The 16,070-nt window shown below is 32.7% G+C and overlaps 1 protein-coding gene across 15 annotated transcripts in view; it reads left to right on the top strand.

Annotated features, from left to right (window-relative positions):
* Window positions 1–16,070, top strand: part of l(2)k09913 (transmembrane protein 53-like lethal (2) k09913) — a 28,422-nt gene that overhangs the window by 6,519 nt on the left and 5,833 nt on the right. For 14 of the 15 annotated variants that reach the window (XM_017607185.1, XM_017607221.1, XM_017607189.1 and 11 more), the window contains one exon: window positions 10,415–10,569. The exons of the other annotated variant lie outside the window; for it this stretch is intronic. In XM_017607185.1, coding sequence (XP_017462674.1) covers window positions 10,415–10,569 — 155 coding nt within the window. The remainder of the gene's footprint in view (window positions 1–10,414; window positions 10,570–16,070) is intronic. 15 annotated transcript variants of the gene reach the window in all.

Here is a 16,070-nt window from a genome sequence, read left to right on the forward strand (position 1 = left end):
GATCTCCGAAATAGTGCTATAACTTCTACCGCTTAGACTTTGTTGCTTTTTCAATTTTTCCTAATAAACAATCGTGGTACAAAGCTCAATAAAAACATTAAAAATAAAATATTAACAAGCCACAATAACATTGACAAAATGAATTACACTTATATTAATCGATTTATTAAGAGATTACGAATAAAATGATATATAAAACATAGGTGTGCTCACAAATTTAAAAATTAAATTTTTTTTGAAAGTGTACCTATTTTTTAGATATGCCCATATACATACATACCAAAACTCGAAAAATGCAATTTTGTTTGTTTACAAAAATTGCAACCATATGTTTTGTGATCATATGTTTTTGTGATGGATGGATCGCCTTATTCATAAAAAATAAAAATTTTTTAAAGCTTTTTGAATTACCGTTTGCAAACATTTTTCAATATACAAACCGTTTTAAAGCTACTTTATTTTTTATGAATAAAGCTATTAGAATTTAGCACAATTAAAATACGTTCCCTATCGAAAAATTTATTATTAAGAAAATTGGCTGTTCTCACATTTTCTTTCAACATCCAATTCGACTTTGTTTACTTTTAGTACAGATATGTCAGCGCCGCCAGGACGGCACAATCTTGTATTCTATCTTTCTTGTCCAATATGCATTTAGATCTAACTGTCATACTACTATTAATGGTAACCATGAATATTCATTAAAATTGTTTCAATTCGTAATAAAAGTAGTTTACATACTTCTAGTCTAAATATATTTCTTAATGTAAACTAGCTTTTTTAATTCTAAAATAAATCAACAATCTCAAGATTAATAAAAAATTTGTCTTCAAAAAATACGTTTCAAAGCATCCCTATTGATATCATAATTCAAATGCAAATTTATCATCTTACTTGTCCGTATGTCGCTCTGGAAGGAAATAAATTTTAATTCATATGTTTTCTTAAAAATGAATGCAAATTTACCTATTTTTTCCACCAGCAGGCGCGAATATAGTATTCAAAACCGAAGCAGAAGTTGTATTCGCAAAACGATAAGTTTAACAAACATTTTAAATTATTGCCTGGAACATACCCATTTATCGTTATTATTGGAAATGCAAGACTTGCCATGCATTTTTAATTTCTTATTTAATCGATTCAAATGAATAAAAACACATATTTCTAAAACCTTTCTCAATTTACATTTTAAAGATTTTTTCTGAAACTTGAATGTAACTCTGTGCCGAGAATAAGAGAATTATAAATCAGGTGATCTCAGCTGTTTTCGAATGTAAACAAACAAAATGGCGCTTTCCATACTTTGTACAAAACGCTTTCAATTAAAACATTTGCCTATTTGAAAATTTGAGGCACTTAAACCAAGTGAAGAACAGCTGTCATTCGGCCAGCCTTTATACGTTTTAGTCATGATAAAAACATAACCAGGTAAAACCATTGAGAGGCAGTCTGACGTTTGCCAACAATATACTTTTAAAATCATAACTCAAACTCACACATACATTCTCATTTTCAATCTCAAACAACAACAATTGTGAACAATTTAATTTTTTTATTTTCAATTTTATATGATTTTAAAATGTTGGCAAACGTCAGAAAAAATCATGGCCGACGAATTGAGAGAATGAATTTACCTTGTAATACTTTTATCATGCGTTTGAGTATATTCCAAATAATTTTTGACACTTCTCACAGCGAAGCAAGCAAAGCAAGCCTGCATTGGGCCAGTACCTTAAGGTGGCTTTGCTTTTGATTGTCGCTCAATTAAATGTTTATAATATTTAGAAAAAACGTTTGAAATAAATTGAACAAAACAAGTTTTTGTTTTGTCTACTAAGCAGATGTTTATTTTTCGGCTTTTGCAAATTAAATAAGTTCTCTGCGGGAAGGTTAAAAAAAAAATACGTGGACATATATGGAATATGGTGAATAGAAATATCCCGTTTCCCTTACAGTAAACCTTGTTGTGTGGGCAACAATGATATTTTTCAAATAAGGCAGATCGGAATATGCGCACTCTAGGAAGACAATACCTGTAATTATTGTACCATCGTTTTTCGCGTTCCAGGTGACTTTTATTGTTTCGCTCTCGCTCCTCTCCTTCAGGAGAGTAATTTTGTTATTTGACAGTTTTACAGGTTTTTACACGAAGTTATCTGGAACGCAACTTTTATGTATAAACTTTTTATAAATAAGTTTTATGATAAACTGAAAGATGTCCCTCTCACACCGTTTTTGCTTCTTTGCAAAATTTACTCGGAAAAAGTGTTGCCTACGTATGAAAGGACGGTTTCACACTGGAACATTTCTGCCACGAAAACAACTCAGTTTGTAGGGGAAAATTTTAGTATGCGGACGGCAAATTCTAGTAAAAGGCGGGATGAGGGGGGTGGAATAGGACCTCCTCATTTCAAAAAATACACCCCTTTTTCTAGCAACCCTATATAATTTGTTGTTAAAGTTTTAATACAAACGATGAATACGATAGCAAAATAACATCAAACTTGGTGCTGCGAGACTGGAAATTTTTTATAATAAAAGCGGATTTTTGATTCGGAATTTTCACTAAGGAGAATTCCACTTTCTATGTTGGAGAAGAAGACGGGCGGAACACCTTTCTGCGTAGGCGGCCTTCGTCCGAACTTAGGGATTGTAACCCTCACTTTTGAGGTATTTAAATGAGTGAGTAATAACGAAAACAGGTATGAAGAAAACTCGATTTGGACTCACCATGGACGAAAATTTTAGTGGCTATAAAATCCTCTCAAAGTTATCTTTCAATCTAGGAGGCTAATTGCAAACTTGTTTTCGCAACCAGTCTTATGTAGACTTACATCTGTTTGATCCGCATTCAATTGAATTCAGTAAATTCGATTTTGGGCCGATTTATAAACAAACATAGGTCAAATGCATACTTAGGTAATACTTGAAACTTTCATTTGAATTTTTTATTTTTAATCCAAAAGGAATACATGTATGTACTACATATATGTAATAGGTGCGTATTATTTATTCATTAAATTCATCATCTGAACCATTTTCACTATACCATAGATTTTCGTTTTCTACTGAATAAAATTCGAATTTCTGTTAAAATTTTCATTAACATCAGTAGGTTTGTAGCTATTAATAACTGCTACAAAGAGCACGAACTATTTTGGGGGTGTTAAAAAGTGCTTAGTTGTTTTTTGTTTCCGGTACCAATAATTTGTTCCCAAGGTTGATATATTTTATACTCTAAAGTTTAAACATATCTGGAATTTAAACAAAAACAAATATTGTATTTCAAAGTATATGTACTTATGTATAGAAGTTTTCTGCCACTAACCCAAAGCCAATGACTCGTGCAATATTATTCCAAACCAACTTATCGCAACCGTAGAGCAAAAAAAAAACACATCTTGATATGTATATACATACATCATCGATTGTAGACATTTTTTCGCAGAAGAATATACAAAATTGATTTATAACATTTTTTTTTTGTACTAAATATTTTTTTCACAGTATGCAGTAATCCAGATAGCCAAAACAAAAAATGTAAATATGCTTATTTGACATTTTTTTTTAATGTATTGGTTGATATTTTTTCACAGTTGGCGTTTTCGTTAACCCAAATGAAATCCAATTTAAATATTTTCTTATAGTGAAAAATATTTTCAAGTCACATAAAAAAAACAACGAGAACAACAAAATTCCAAGCAAATCAAGCATGAAACGTAAGCGATTATGACCGGATGCAGTTCCTACATAAGTCAACTGTGTCAAACCGAGCACATCTTTGAGTGAATAATGGTGGGCTGACTATGTAAAATGGTCCCATCGATTAGGCGGTAAAATAAGTATTACTTAGCTTAAGGTAGAACTCTCTAATTTTCAAATGCACGTAATTTGTATGTATTTGTTCAGCCGCTTATTCACATTTGAAAGAGGATAATGCATGATTTAATGCAAGTAAAGACGGTTTATGCAGATAAGCGAGCGCGTTTGTTAACCGTATAAAATGTATGTACATATATACACATGCATACATATATATCCAAATATTCAGAATGACGAGGTGAATTAGTTCAGCCCTCTCTGTTTGTAAACATGCTAAATCGAACAAAATTTGGATATTTTCACGAAAGTCGGTGCCGAAGTTGCCTTTGGTATAATTTAGGTTTGTGGTTGTTGTTGTTGTAGCGGCTACAACAACCCCGCCCAGGACGGTTGGTATCTCAGTCGTTGTCGTCAAGTTCCACTAATGGCAACCCTAGGAAGCGTGCAGCTTCTGTGGGGTTTGTCCACAGGGACAATGCCGTTAGGGTTGTCGGGTTTTCCGGGCATGCGAAGAGATGTTTCGAGTCTTGTGGGGTCTCTCCGCATGCCGGACACTCATTCGGCACATCCTCATTCAATCTATTCAGGTAGGAGTTCAACCTGCTGCAGTAGCCGGAGCGAAGTTGTGCGTGTCTCCCGAGGCAGATGAAGCTCCGTCTCGTCTATGTCCGGGGGTGGTATACCTAGAACGGCATTCACAGGTCTAGAGTCTACATAACTCGAGACTGAGTCCCTGGTTAGTGTTATATTTTGGCGAAATCTGCCAATAACCACGCCCACCTCCCACGTAGTAATTAACAATATTTTTGTTTTATCATTACTTTTTACGAATTTTGCTGTTTAAATTTACATTTCAAATATATCAACAAACATTTGTGGGTACTTTTGCACCAATGGTTGATGACAAAAAATCCTATACATTCACAATATTTCATGTATTAATTTTCAAATAAGCATATTGTCAATGGCTGGTTTACTATATATCTACCATGATACAAAAAAGAAGGTAGTTCCATTGTCACTTTTTCGTCGCCATATTAACAACCTGAAAATTAAGTAGATTGTGACATTTCGTGCTACCGTATCCAATATCTAAAATCCTTCAAATGTTGTTATTAATTTCTTGTTTATTTACAAACATTTTGTTCTTATAATCCAAATTTGAACAAGCAAAAGGTACATATTTTGTTGGGTACGGCTCCGGTATTTGTACAAAAAACAAAACCATTGCACAAATAACCGAACATTTCCCCTTTTGTTTTTGAAAGAGGTCTAATGCTCAATAAGTTGATAATTGTGTTTCTATTTTTCATACTAACAATAAATCATCAATTTTGTTTCACACCCGCTCTAATATTGAACAGTAAAATGTACTTATTTTTACCCTAAGAAACAACGATATTGTCGAAACATACTAGAATTGGATAATACTCACTTCTCTGAAAGTCATGAGGCCTATGGGTCCCAAAGTAAATTTCGTTTTTAAGTTACTTGAAAGACATGAACAAAGACAATATCGAAATGTGTAATTTTAGTGTCTCAATTATATCGGAAACAATCGTACCCGATATAGAAAACTGTAATAGTCCTGGCTAGCTACATTGCGTAATAATCAGATGACATAATGGCACTAAAAAAATTTTAAAATATGTTTACTAAAATTTTATTAATGCTAAAATAGAGATTTTGGCAATACATACATTTATGTTCGTATGTACTTTATATATATGTATATATGTACATAAAATGTTCAGAATAAAAAGAGAAGTTGATTAGTCCATGTCCGTTTGTCTGTCCGATTTTTCGCGTACACGATAACTCTAGCAAAAGTTGAGATATCTCAACCAAATTCGGTCCGCGGGTTTTTCTTTATCTAGGGCAGCAGGGTACTGAAAATACAAAAATCGGCTAACCTGGTCCCTCCCATAAAACGGTAATTTCGAAAAATGCAAAAACTACAATATTTCCTTAATTATAGGAACCAAATTGCTAACAAACTGACATGTTTATTATTATAGTTTTGGAAAATGGACATGGGATATATTGCTAACTTTTAACATCAATTTGCTCAAAACATACATTTAGAACAGTGTGCAAACCTCTACCACATATGTGGTAGATCTACCACATATTTGTTAAAATTTGGTTGTCTCCACATCTACCACACAAGGCTTAAAATCCACCACATTTTTAGACAGAACATTTGTTTACAGTTTTCACATAACTCTAAAATTTCAACTCAATTCTAATACGAAATATAAAAATGAATTAATACATTTTTAAAAATGTACATCATAAATTTTGCTTTAAATACATCTTTACCTTAACCTTTTAATATTTCAAAAATACTTTGGTCGATTTTTTTGCATAAATCAATCTGTAGGATTTTTCTCAAATGAATGAAAATATTTTTTTTTGCATCAATTGCGTTGAATCTATACGATCGACTAGCACTTGTGTATATTTTCCGATCTAATTTTTGAGTTGTGCCTCTTTTGATGACGGTGTGCGATATGTATACCCAATAAAAATATGAATTGGAAAATATACCACATCTTATTCAAATCTACCACATTTTTTTTCGATGCTATCACATTTTTTTCGATTCTACCACACTAAAATAAAAAGGGGTTTGCACACTGATTTAGAATAATGTTTTAAGAAATAAATATACCCGAGCGCACCTGTTGAAAAGAGTATTATAACTTTGTTTGGTATTTAGCGCTACTGACTTGCTATTCTCTACGATTTTTGCGTGTGTGGGGTTCCGTTTGATTCCCAAAATTGGAAGGAAGTGATTTCTGAAATTGCAAATTCTCATAAATAAATAATTTCCGAATTAGGTTACAGCGAACAATCGGCCCTATGCTGAATATCGTCATCGTCATCGTCGACGATCGTCAGCGCATCAGTAACATGGCTGACGATGGCCGTATCGTCACTTTTACTGACAATGACGATATTCAACATAGGGCGGAATATTTAATTTTTTTTTATTAATACATGTAGTTTTGAAGTTGACAAGAAAACGAATGAAAATAGGGCCCAACGAATGGTGTAATTTTTTTTTGGGAAAAGTTCAAATCAGGTTTTAGAATCCTTATTAACTGCTTGACTCAATAGCGAAGAAAAAAGTACGAAGAAACTTGTATTAAGAATTTTTGTAACTAAAAAATAAAATGTATATGTCTAAAGCATATATGTAATACTTCTATATTGATAGTAAGCTAACATATCAATGTGTAAGCATTCCGAAATCAAAGCGAGACAGTCTAGTACTGTTTTTGTCAATGTATTGTGTACTTGAGTGCCATTTTTGTAAATGTGTCGTGTACATGTTTATTTATAAACGTATGTGTTCCTTTTCTTTCGTACGTGTTTATTGATATATCTGTACTGTAGTGTTTTCGGACGGTACTAGCTCTTACTGCCAATATAGGAGTATTACATATATGGTTTAAAGTTAGAAGCACAGCGCTGAAATTTGTTTTACTTATTTTAACGTAAATATATAGGTACATATGTAATAATTTCTGCACACATGGGCGTAGCCAGGTAGGGGCAGGGGGGTGCTCGAGAATGTGTGCAATCGTATCTACTTTTAGTGAATGTAGAATTGGAAAATTATAAGCCACATTCCTCAACAAGGAAATATTCAATGAAAACATAATGGGTTATATGAATAAAAACTAAGCAATTGCTTTTCCTTAAAATTGCATACGTTTTACGTCAATTTTGTTTGAATAAATCGAGTTAAAGGTCTGAAATTTTAAGAGCAAGCAATTGCTTATTTTTTATTCATACGGCCCAATAACATAAAATTGATGATTTTTAATTTCATATGATTTCACAGTTGTACAGCTCTGATACATACATATGTACATTTATAAATATGCATTTTATGTACATATGTACATATTTATGTATATAACTTTAAAAAATATTGTATTAAATTATCTATGCTTATGTACGTACATAAATAAATTTTATTTGTTGATTTAAATGCTGCCCTAATATTATGTCCACATATTTATACTTATATGTACATATCGTCGTTTAAAGTACAAAACCGCGTATCGTCGTTCCACAAAACCGCGCACTGACATTTTTTGGCAAAAATTGGATTTGCTTACACGAGCGCTTGCCTCAAGCCTTATCCATTCGTCCTGAAATATACTAGCCAAAAATGCGATTGCTAAACTTAAAACTTTTAACTTTTAACTTAAAATTTTTTTTTCGTGCAACCCTGCGCTGAGTTGAACGCAAAGTTGAACAATGCAAACACACTTTTAGCAATGCGTTGTGCAACTCTTTAATGAGCGTTTCTATATCCGAAATCGACTCAAGTCTCCTTAACAAAAGGCAGTGGTAATAGTGTATAATCATGAATCAATAATGAATCGTTTTGTAAGAAAAACTTTCTCTCACACTAATTTTATCAAAGACACTCCCACCCTATTCCTAAAAACAAAAACAGAGATATTTTTTTCCAAAATTCTTTGCTAGTCTTAAGAACATTTTTAAATTTTTAGTAGTGAAATTTTTACTTTTTAAATTTGAAATGTTTGTTCTGCATTCGCCGGCGACAAGACAAAATGGGTGTGAATCGTTGGCCTACAGAAATTCAGTGTAGGCTAAAAAGACGAAATTCCCTTAAATGCCGCATAGCTGTGTTTGTGAACATTCGTGGAGACCTATTGATTCTGCCAAGTCGCTGTAAAGTAAAGCGCGCAATAGTTCTGGTAAATGAGTCAACGAAGATATTTAGGTATTGACCTAAACAACACAACCCTGCAGTGGAATTCTGACAGTCGCAACGCAAAATTTCGTCAAAATTCTCGAATTGGAAAGTAGTGGAGCCTAAAAGCATTCAACGTGGAAAAGTAACAACTGAAATGTGCAATCAGTCAAGTCTGCCAGTTTAAGGGCCATGTAACTAAATGTTACATGTTGTTAGGCGCGCCGCTATTCTTTTGGAGATTTTTTTGAAAAATTAGCGATAGCGAATGTTCGAATCCGGTTGCTGCAGTGGAATTGCGCAACAGATTACGGAGTTGCGTAGTGGGTACCGACGGGCGAAAATCTACATGAGCGTCACTCAGCACATTGATGAGATCTTGGCGAGGGTTTGCCATTTCTTCTTAATAAGTTCTTTTCCGGATAGCTTATTACTTCGGCTCCACACCTGATGTTATAAAACTCGAATTTCAGTGATACTTAACTGGATGCAAAGGGATTTGAAGGAGCACAAATTAGTGACGTCTATTCACTTTGCTGGTCGTACGGAAAGAGGCCGGCCATATCTTTATTTTTGACAACTAGGGCAGCCATTAGGACTCCCCAGGGTTTCATAATCTAATATTTCTATTACAAAAGTTCATGGTTGCATTTAACTATAATACTTACTCTATGTTTACAACACTTTGATTTATTGCGTTTAAAATGATTTTATTCGGATAACAAAACTGAGCAGATGTACGGCCAGCGATCGCGATTGATTGGCTGATTGGATCAACAAATGCGCTCTTCCATAATGGTGACAAAAAAAGTTGAGGGATTTTAGAGCTCGATGAGGTTGCCACAGTCCTCATCATGACCAATCGGATTTTAAGATGGCCATTTTCTAGCATCTAAAGTCATTATGAAGAGATTCTCACATCGAATTTTTAGCTACATGTCGGACAGACTTTTTTATTGTTCCCAGACACCGTGTATGTTAAATTTTTTTGATTCGGGTTGCGAGTTTGGATACAATCAAAAATCATTGTATGTTCGTATAGAATAGTAGCTTATGTCGGCAAGCTGGCTTTAGTATAGTATTCTTTAAACGACAGCACATTTTTTGACGAGACTTAATAAGAATATTGACTTGCTAGTATCGGAACTTGCACGTTTATTAAATAAAAAAGAAAGAGATAGTATATAATATTTATGTAACTGTCATATGTCTGTGGCTTCCTTGGAATAAAATCAATAATACCGCGAACGTATTTCCTCTTCTGGTCCCATGACATCTCCGAGAATTATTAAAAATTTATTTTCGAGCCTTTCCATCAAACATTTACGGTAATTTTTTAGAAAAAAGTACGACGAACTTGCTTCCCCTAACAATCTGCATGGTCTTTAACAGAAGTCATTCCCGACCTTTGTCTTAAATATGCCAGTATACTCCTTACCATTCATCTTAGTTTTTATTTATTTATTTGATATTTTTCACACCAAATTATGAACACAAACTATAATTCAATATAGTGAAGAATTATGCTAGTCTATATAGAAATTATTTACAAATGCAAAACCTCCCAAACTTATACAAATTGAATTTTTTTATAGCAAAAGTACTTCAGCTTTTTGTTTTCTTAAATTAAAAAGGAGCATAAGTTCGTTAGTTTTTGAGTTACGGTTCTAAATCTTTTAGGCAAGATGAGTTTTAGTATAAGCTTCTTAAGAATACAAAAAAACCGATTTCGAACAAAATTTCAGTTAGGGCTTTTCTACATTTCATCAACGATATGTACATACACTCGTTTAAAAATTAATTAATATGTTACAATTTTGAAAAGCTAACTATTTTATACTTACTTTCACGCAGCTGATAGCAACAAAAAAATCATTACATCACTAATTTTCAACTCTGGACCTGGGTCTATTTTGAATCGGCGTAATGACGCTCAACAGATAAATTGTCGACATTTTTCAAGTCTAAAAAATCCATTGCAGTTCGAGTCTACTAAAATATATCAGCAAGTAAGCCCGCTATTTAGAATAACTAATCAGAATTAGAATACATATGGAATATGTAGAACATACATACATATGTATGTATGTAGATACTTCCACCAAAATACAATGCTCCAAAACAGATACATATCGCTAATTTACTAAAAGGTCGTCTTAACTCAAAAAACCAGCAGAATTACTTGTATACATATTGTGTAAAAATTTCGTGTTAAAATCTTTTTAGTGTTGTTAAAATCTTTTTTAGTTTACGCGTAAGAAGTCAATATTCCGTTTTTAAGTTACGTTTAGTAAATGAGCGATATGTACATATTCGTAAATATTTTTTGCAAAATAATCAGGGTATTCATCTAAACGCCTAAATGCCTCGTAACTGTGTAAACCTAGTAAATAAACCGGTTTTCCATACAAAATTAAGCAAGTTTACGAGGTTTACGTGCTAACGAGGCATTTACGCGTTTCGACGAATTTTCCAAATAAATTCAGGTCATGAGGGCCAGAGGAGCCTATCTAACAAAAAAAAAAATAGTAATGTGAGAAAGAAGGATCTATTAATAAAATGCGGTAAATAAATGTGCTACATATTATTGTAAAAGAAAACTAAAAGGGCGTGCCTCGGGCTATTACCGTTTCGATTCTAGTAATGCATTTTAAGGTGCACCTGAACTTTTTGAAATATCAGTTAGGTTACGGCTACTCTGGCCCTCAAGGCTTCAATTGTAACTACACCAAAATGTTTTAAATTGATGGAAAATATATACATACATGTGTAGATATGCATATGGCTCATTCCATCTCAAATCACCCAGGCCGGGGGAAAGTGAATTTAAGTTTGCGATAAAACTCACAGGGATTGTTCCTTGAACAATTTAAGGAGACACGTATTTTTTCTTTTTGCTCAGAAATGTTAATTTTTCGAATAATGAATTTTTTTCTTTTTGAGTACGAACGTTTCTTTTTTCCTCTCTTAATAGCAACTTTTGACGAAATCGCTTATAACTGCCGCAAAAACGCAAGGATTTTAACGACTTTTTTTTAAATTGCAGATATTGATCTACTGAATCGATCTAGTGAACTAAAAATCAGTAATTGTTTATTAATAATTAATTATTGTTTATAAACAAAAAAATAATTTTTTTTTTCAAATTGATTTTTTTCAAATTGCCACATCTTTCTCAAACTTTTTTGTCTATTAGGGAATAGTATAAACTATTTTCAGTACGAGTAGCAATATGCTAAAATTCGCCGTTTTCGAGTTATGATTTTTTTTCTGAAAATGCACTTATAGCAGATTTTCGTGCCAGTTGAGGGCGCAAAAATTGTTGCCCATTATGATAAAGTTTCCTTGCTGGAAATTTTTTGAGGTTGCCCGATCAGAGCCAAAAGTTTTTCCCAATTGGGTTCTAATTTTGGCCCAATTGGGGCCCAATTAGCGATTTGCCCAATCTACCGAAGATTTCCCCAACCAGTCAAAGTGAACATGCATACGCAATTAAAACACACATCAAAGTTCCCTACGAAAAAAAATATTTTTTAATTTTTTTCTTGAAAAATTTTCCACATACAATTTTTTGATAAAAAGAAAATAGTTTTTGAAAGTATGCCATTTCAAAAAAAATTGGAAAAAATCACAATGGTAGCTCTGAGTATTGCGCAATATTTAAGTATAATGTTATGGGGTGCACTCTACAATAATTTGAGTTATGAATTTTTTTTTTACACCGAAGTTAAGTTACCAATTTACACATTTTTTAAACTTTTTTGGATTTTTTTGAATATGCAGTTTTATGACCATTAAATTTTAGTATAATAAAGTGGAAGTTTTAAGAGATTGCAAAACTGCCGTTAATTTTTTTTTTTAATTTTCTTTGAAAAGGATAAATTGCAAGAAGCCGTGAGCATAAACAATATTAAAAATCAACGCAATTTTGCAGTAGCTTAACACTTGCACTTTGTTATACTCAAATTTAATGGGCTACAAAATTGCATACTCAAAAAAATTCTAAACAAAATTTAACTTTTTTTTTAATTGTAATGTACTCATTTTACTCAACTTCGGTGTAAAAAAAATTCATAACTCAAATTATTGTAGAGTGCACCCCATAACATTGTGATTTTTTCCATTTTTTTTGAGATGGCATATTTTCAAAAACAAATTTTTTTTTATAAAAAAATTTGTATGTGGAAAATTTTTCAAGAAAAAAAATTAAAAAATATTTTTTTTTCGTAGGGAATTTTGATGTGTGTATGTGTGATTTTATCGATAAAAACGTTTTAATTGCGTATGCATGTTCACTTTGAGCAAATTGTGAGCACTGGTTGGGGAAATCTTCGGTAGATTGGGCAAATCGCTAATTGGGCCAAAATTAGAGCCCAATTGGGAAAAACTTTTGGCTCTGATCGGGCAACCTCAAAAAAATTCCAGCAAGGAAACTTTATCATAATGGGCAACAATTTTTGCGTCCTCAACTGGCACGAAAATCTGCTAGCTTCATATAAGTGCATTTTCAGAAAAAAAATCATAACTCGAAAACGACGAATTTTAGCATATTGCTACTCGTACTGAAAGTAATTTATACTATTCCCTAATGGACAAAAAAGTTTGAGAGAAAAAAAATATGTGGCAATTTGAAAAAAATCAATTTGAAAAAAAAAAATTTTTGTTTATAAACAATAATTAATTATTAATAAACAATTACTGATGTTTAGTTCACTAGATCGATTCAGTAGATCAATATCTGCCATTAAAAAAAAAAAAACGTTAAAATCCTTGCTTTTATAAGCGATTTCATCAAAAGTTGCTATTAAGAGAGGAAAAAAGAAGCGTTCGTACTCAAAAAGAAAAAAAATCATTATTCGAAAAATTCGCATTTCTGAGCAAAAAGAAAAAATACGTGTCTCCTTAAATTGTTCAAGGAACAATCCCTGTGAGTTTTATCGCAAACTTAAATTCACTTTCCCCCGGCCTGGGTGATTTGAGATTGAATGAGCAATATGTATATCGTCGCCCCTATGCCAGAATGTGTAAAAATAAAAACGCACTGGGAAATTAGGTAAGCGCCTTACGAGGTAATCCATGTTTTCTTTCAGTTTTTAGTACCACAATTGTCATCATGACCAGTGTAATCTACTAGTAAAGCACAAAATGAACACCTCCGACGACGTATTACGCTGTCAGTTGCAAAATTACGTGCCGCCGAAGTTATTTCGAAGCGCTGAACTACTATGAGCAACTGCTCTACCTTCAGAAGTATGTCTGATACCAAATGTACATTCTAAATTCCCACTTCCATAAGGCGGTCACGACTTTTTTAAAGTAAGGAAGATTCTTCAGGGAAGTGGTAAGGACCGCGAGGTGAAGTACAATACCTTACCAGCAACTTTAAATTCACCTGGCGGTCCTTACCACTACACTGGCGAATCTCCCTTACTTTAACAAGGGCGTGGCCGCCTTACATACATACATATGTAATACATACATATGTAAGTAGGAATTTAGAATGTACAATTGTATCAGACATACCTCTGAGTGGCTTTACAAAGTAAGTTACGCTTAATGCAGAGCAGTCGCTCGGAGTAGTTCGGCGCTTGGAAATAACTTCGGCGGCACGTAATTTTGCAACTGACAACGTAATGCGCCGTCGGAGGTGTTCATTTTGTGATTTACAAGTAGATGACTGGCCATGATGACGATTTTCTAAAAACTGAAAGAAAACATGGATTCCCTCGTAAGGTACTTACCTATTTTCACACTGGGAATTTTTAACCGACTTTTTTACGTATTTACCGCATAATTTTGGAGCACGTTAACCGATTTCCATAGTTTAAAGGAAAGGTGTTACCTCAACGGTGGTCCAATACTAATCTGGTTAGATCCTATCAATGCATCTTGAAGAAATTAACTTACATTTCCTAAATTTTTATATGAGATCCAAATTGCTCAAGACTGATAAACTTGCACATTCATACTTCTGGCATAAGGGTGACGATATGTGCATAATTAGCTCATATTATATCTCACGAATATCCTTAATTTACGACTTTTAAAACATTACCACGCTTGTGTTGTCTTGTGAAACCTTTAATTATATACAAGTACCCTGCAAACCATTTTTACAGAGTGTTCTGAATTGTAGAGAAATTTTAAAGAATTCGTAAAGATCTCCTCCGATTTTTCGCCGAATTTTCTAAAATGAAATAAACTGTGCACACTTCGATTGTTTTACGAAATAGTGAAAGAAAATCGTAAAGATTCCATTGTTTTCTTTCCGATTTTTTGCCGAATTTTCTAATTTTTGTACTGTGCACACTTCGATTCTTTTAGGAAATTTCGGAAGAAAATCAATAATGTAATTATAATAATGTCACAATCAACATAGAAAATATAAAAAAATTCTGGAGCACCAAAAAAAAATATATCTTTTTGTGATTTTGTGCTATAAACGCGTTTATTTATAAAAACCGAAATTTAAAAAAATAAGAATAAGCCAAAAAGGTAAGTTCAATATTGCGATTAATGCTGCTATTTCATCATTAACTAAAATACCACAGTATATAGTGTATGTTTATAAGCACTTTAATTTTACAGAAATTAATAACAAGCTAGATGAAGTATTAAAAGAAAACAACCGACTGCGACTTCATGACAGAAGAGTTCGTAGGTCTAAGACACAAAGTAGAAATTTCCCTGCAGGAAAATAAAAAACAGAGAACAACGCTATTACCACAACTACCATTGACCACGAAGGATGCAATATTTGATTTTGAGCGGAGCTTGAAATCAAATGATGACATGCGGAAGGAGCTAGTTCATATACATATAGCTAAAAATTAAATGTATGTAATTATAAGTCAATCTATATTATTTACAGTTCGACAAGTTCCTGTGCCATTCAAATACAGATATGGCAAAGTTCATATCCGGAAATTTAAAAGCTGTCTTTGGAGACGACAGCCTAGTTACGCAGTTCTCATGGACAAACTTGAAGGGCAACACGTCCGTTAAGGACTTTACGATTATTCAAGTTTTAAAAGGCCTGATATTTAAGGAAAATCATATGTAACACTGTAGGATTACTAAAATTTTTAATACTTACCTTTTGAACGCTTAAAATTTATATTTATCACTTTATTGTACATTTACTTACCTTAAACCTTGAAAACTATTGTGAATTCTTTTGTAGCTAACATTAAGCTGCCTCATAGGCAAACGAGCAGTTTGTAATTATTTGGTCGCTACCCTCGCAAACACCCGGATAGTAATGGAAATCCCTCTCTCATACATTTCATATAGTATATAAACCAAATAAACTTTAGCGATTAATTTCCAAAAATTTCCGTGTTTAATTTCTTTCAGAAGGTTGGCAAAATATTTTTTAAGAAATCTATTCTAACTTTTCTTCAGAATGCTGGAAAAATATTCTTAGAGACATCTTTTAAATTTTTCCTTTAGAAATTGAACAAAATATATTTAAAGAAATCCTTTAGAATTTTCATTCAGAAAAATAACA

The sequence above is a fragment of the Rhagoletis zephyria genome, unplaced genomic scaffold (genome assembly GCF_001687245.7).
Source record: "Rhagoletis zephyria isolate East Lansing unplaced genomic scaffold, Rhagoletis_zephyria_1.1 Rzeph_scaffold_00169, whole genome shotgun sequence".
Classification (NCBI taxonomy): domain Eukaryota; kingdom Metazoa; phylum Arthropoda; class Insecta; order Diptera; family Tephritidae; genus Rhagoletis; species Rhagoletis zephyria.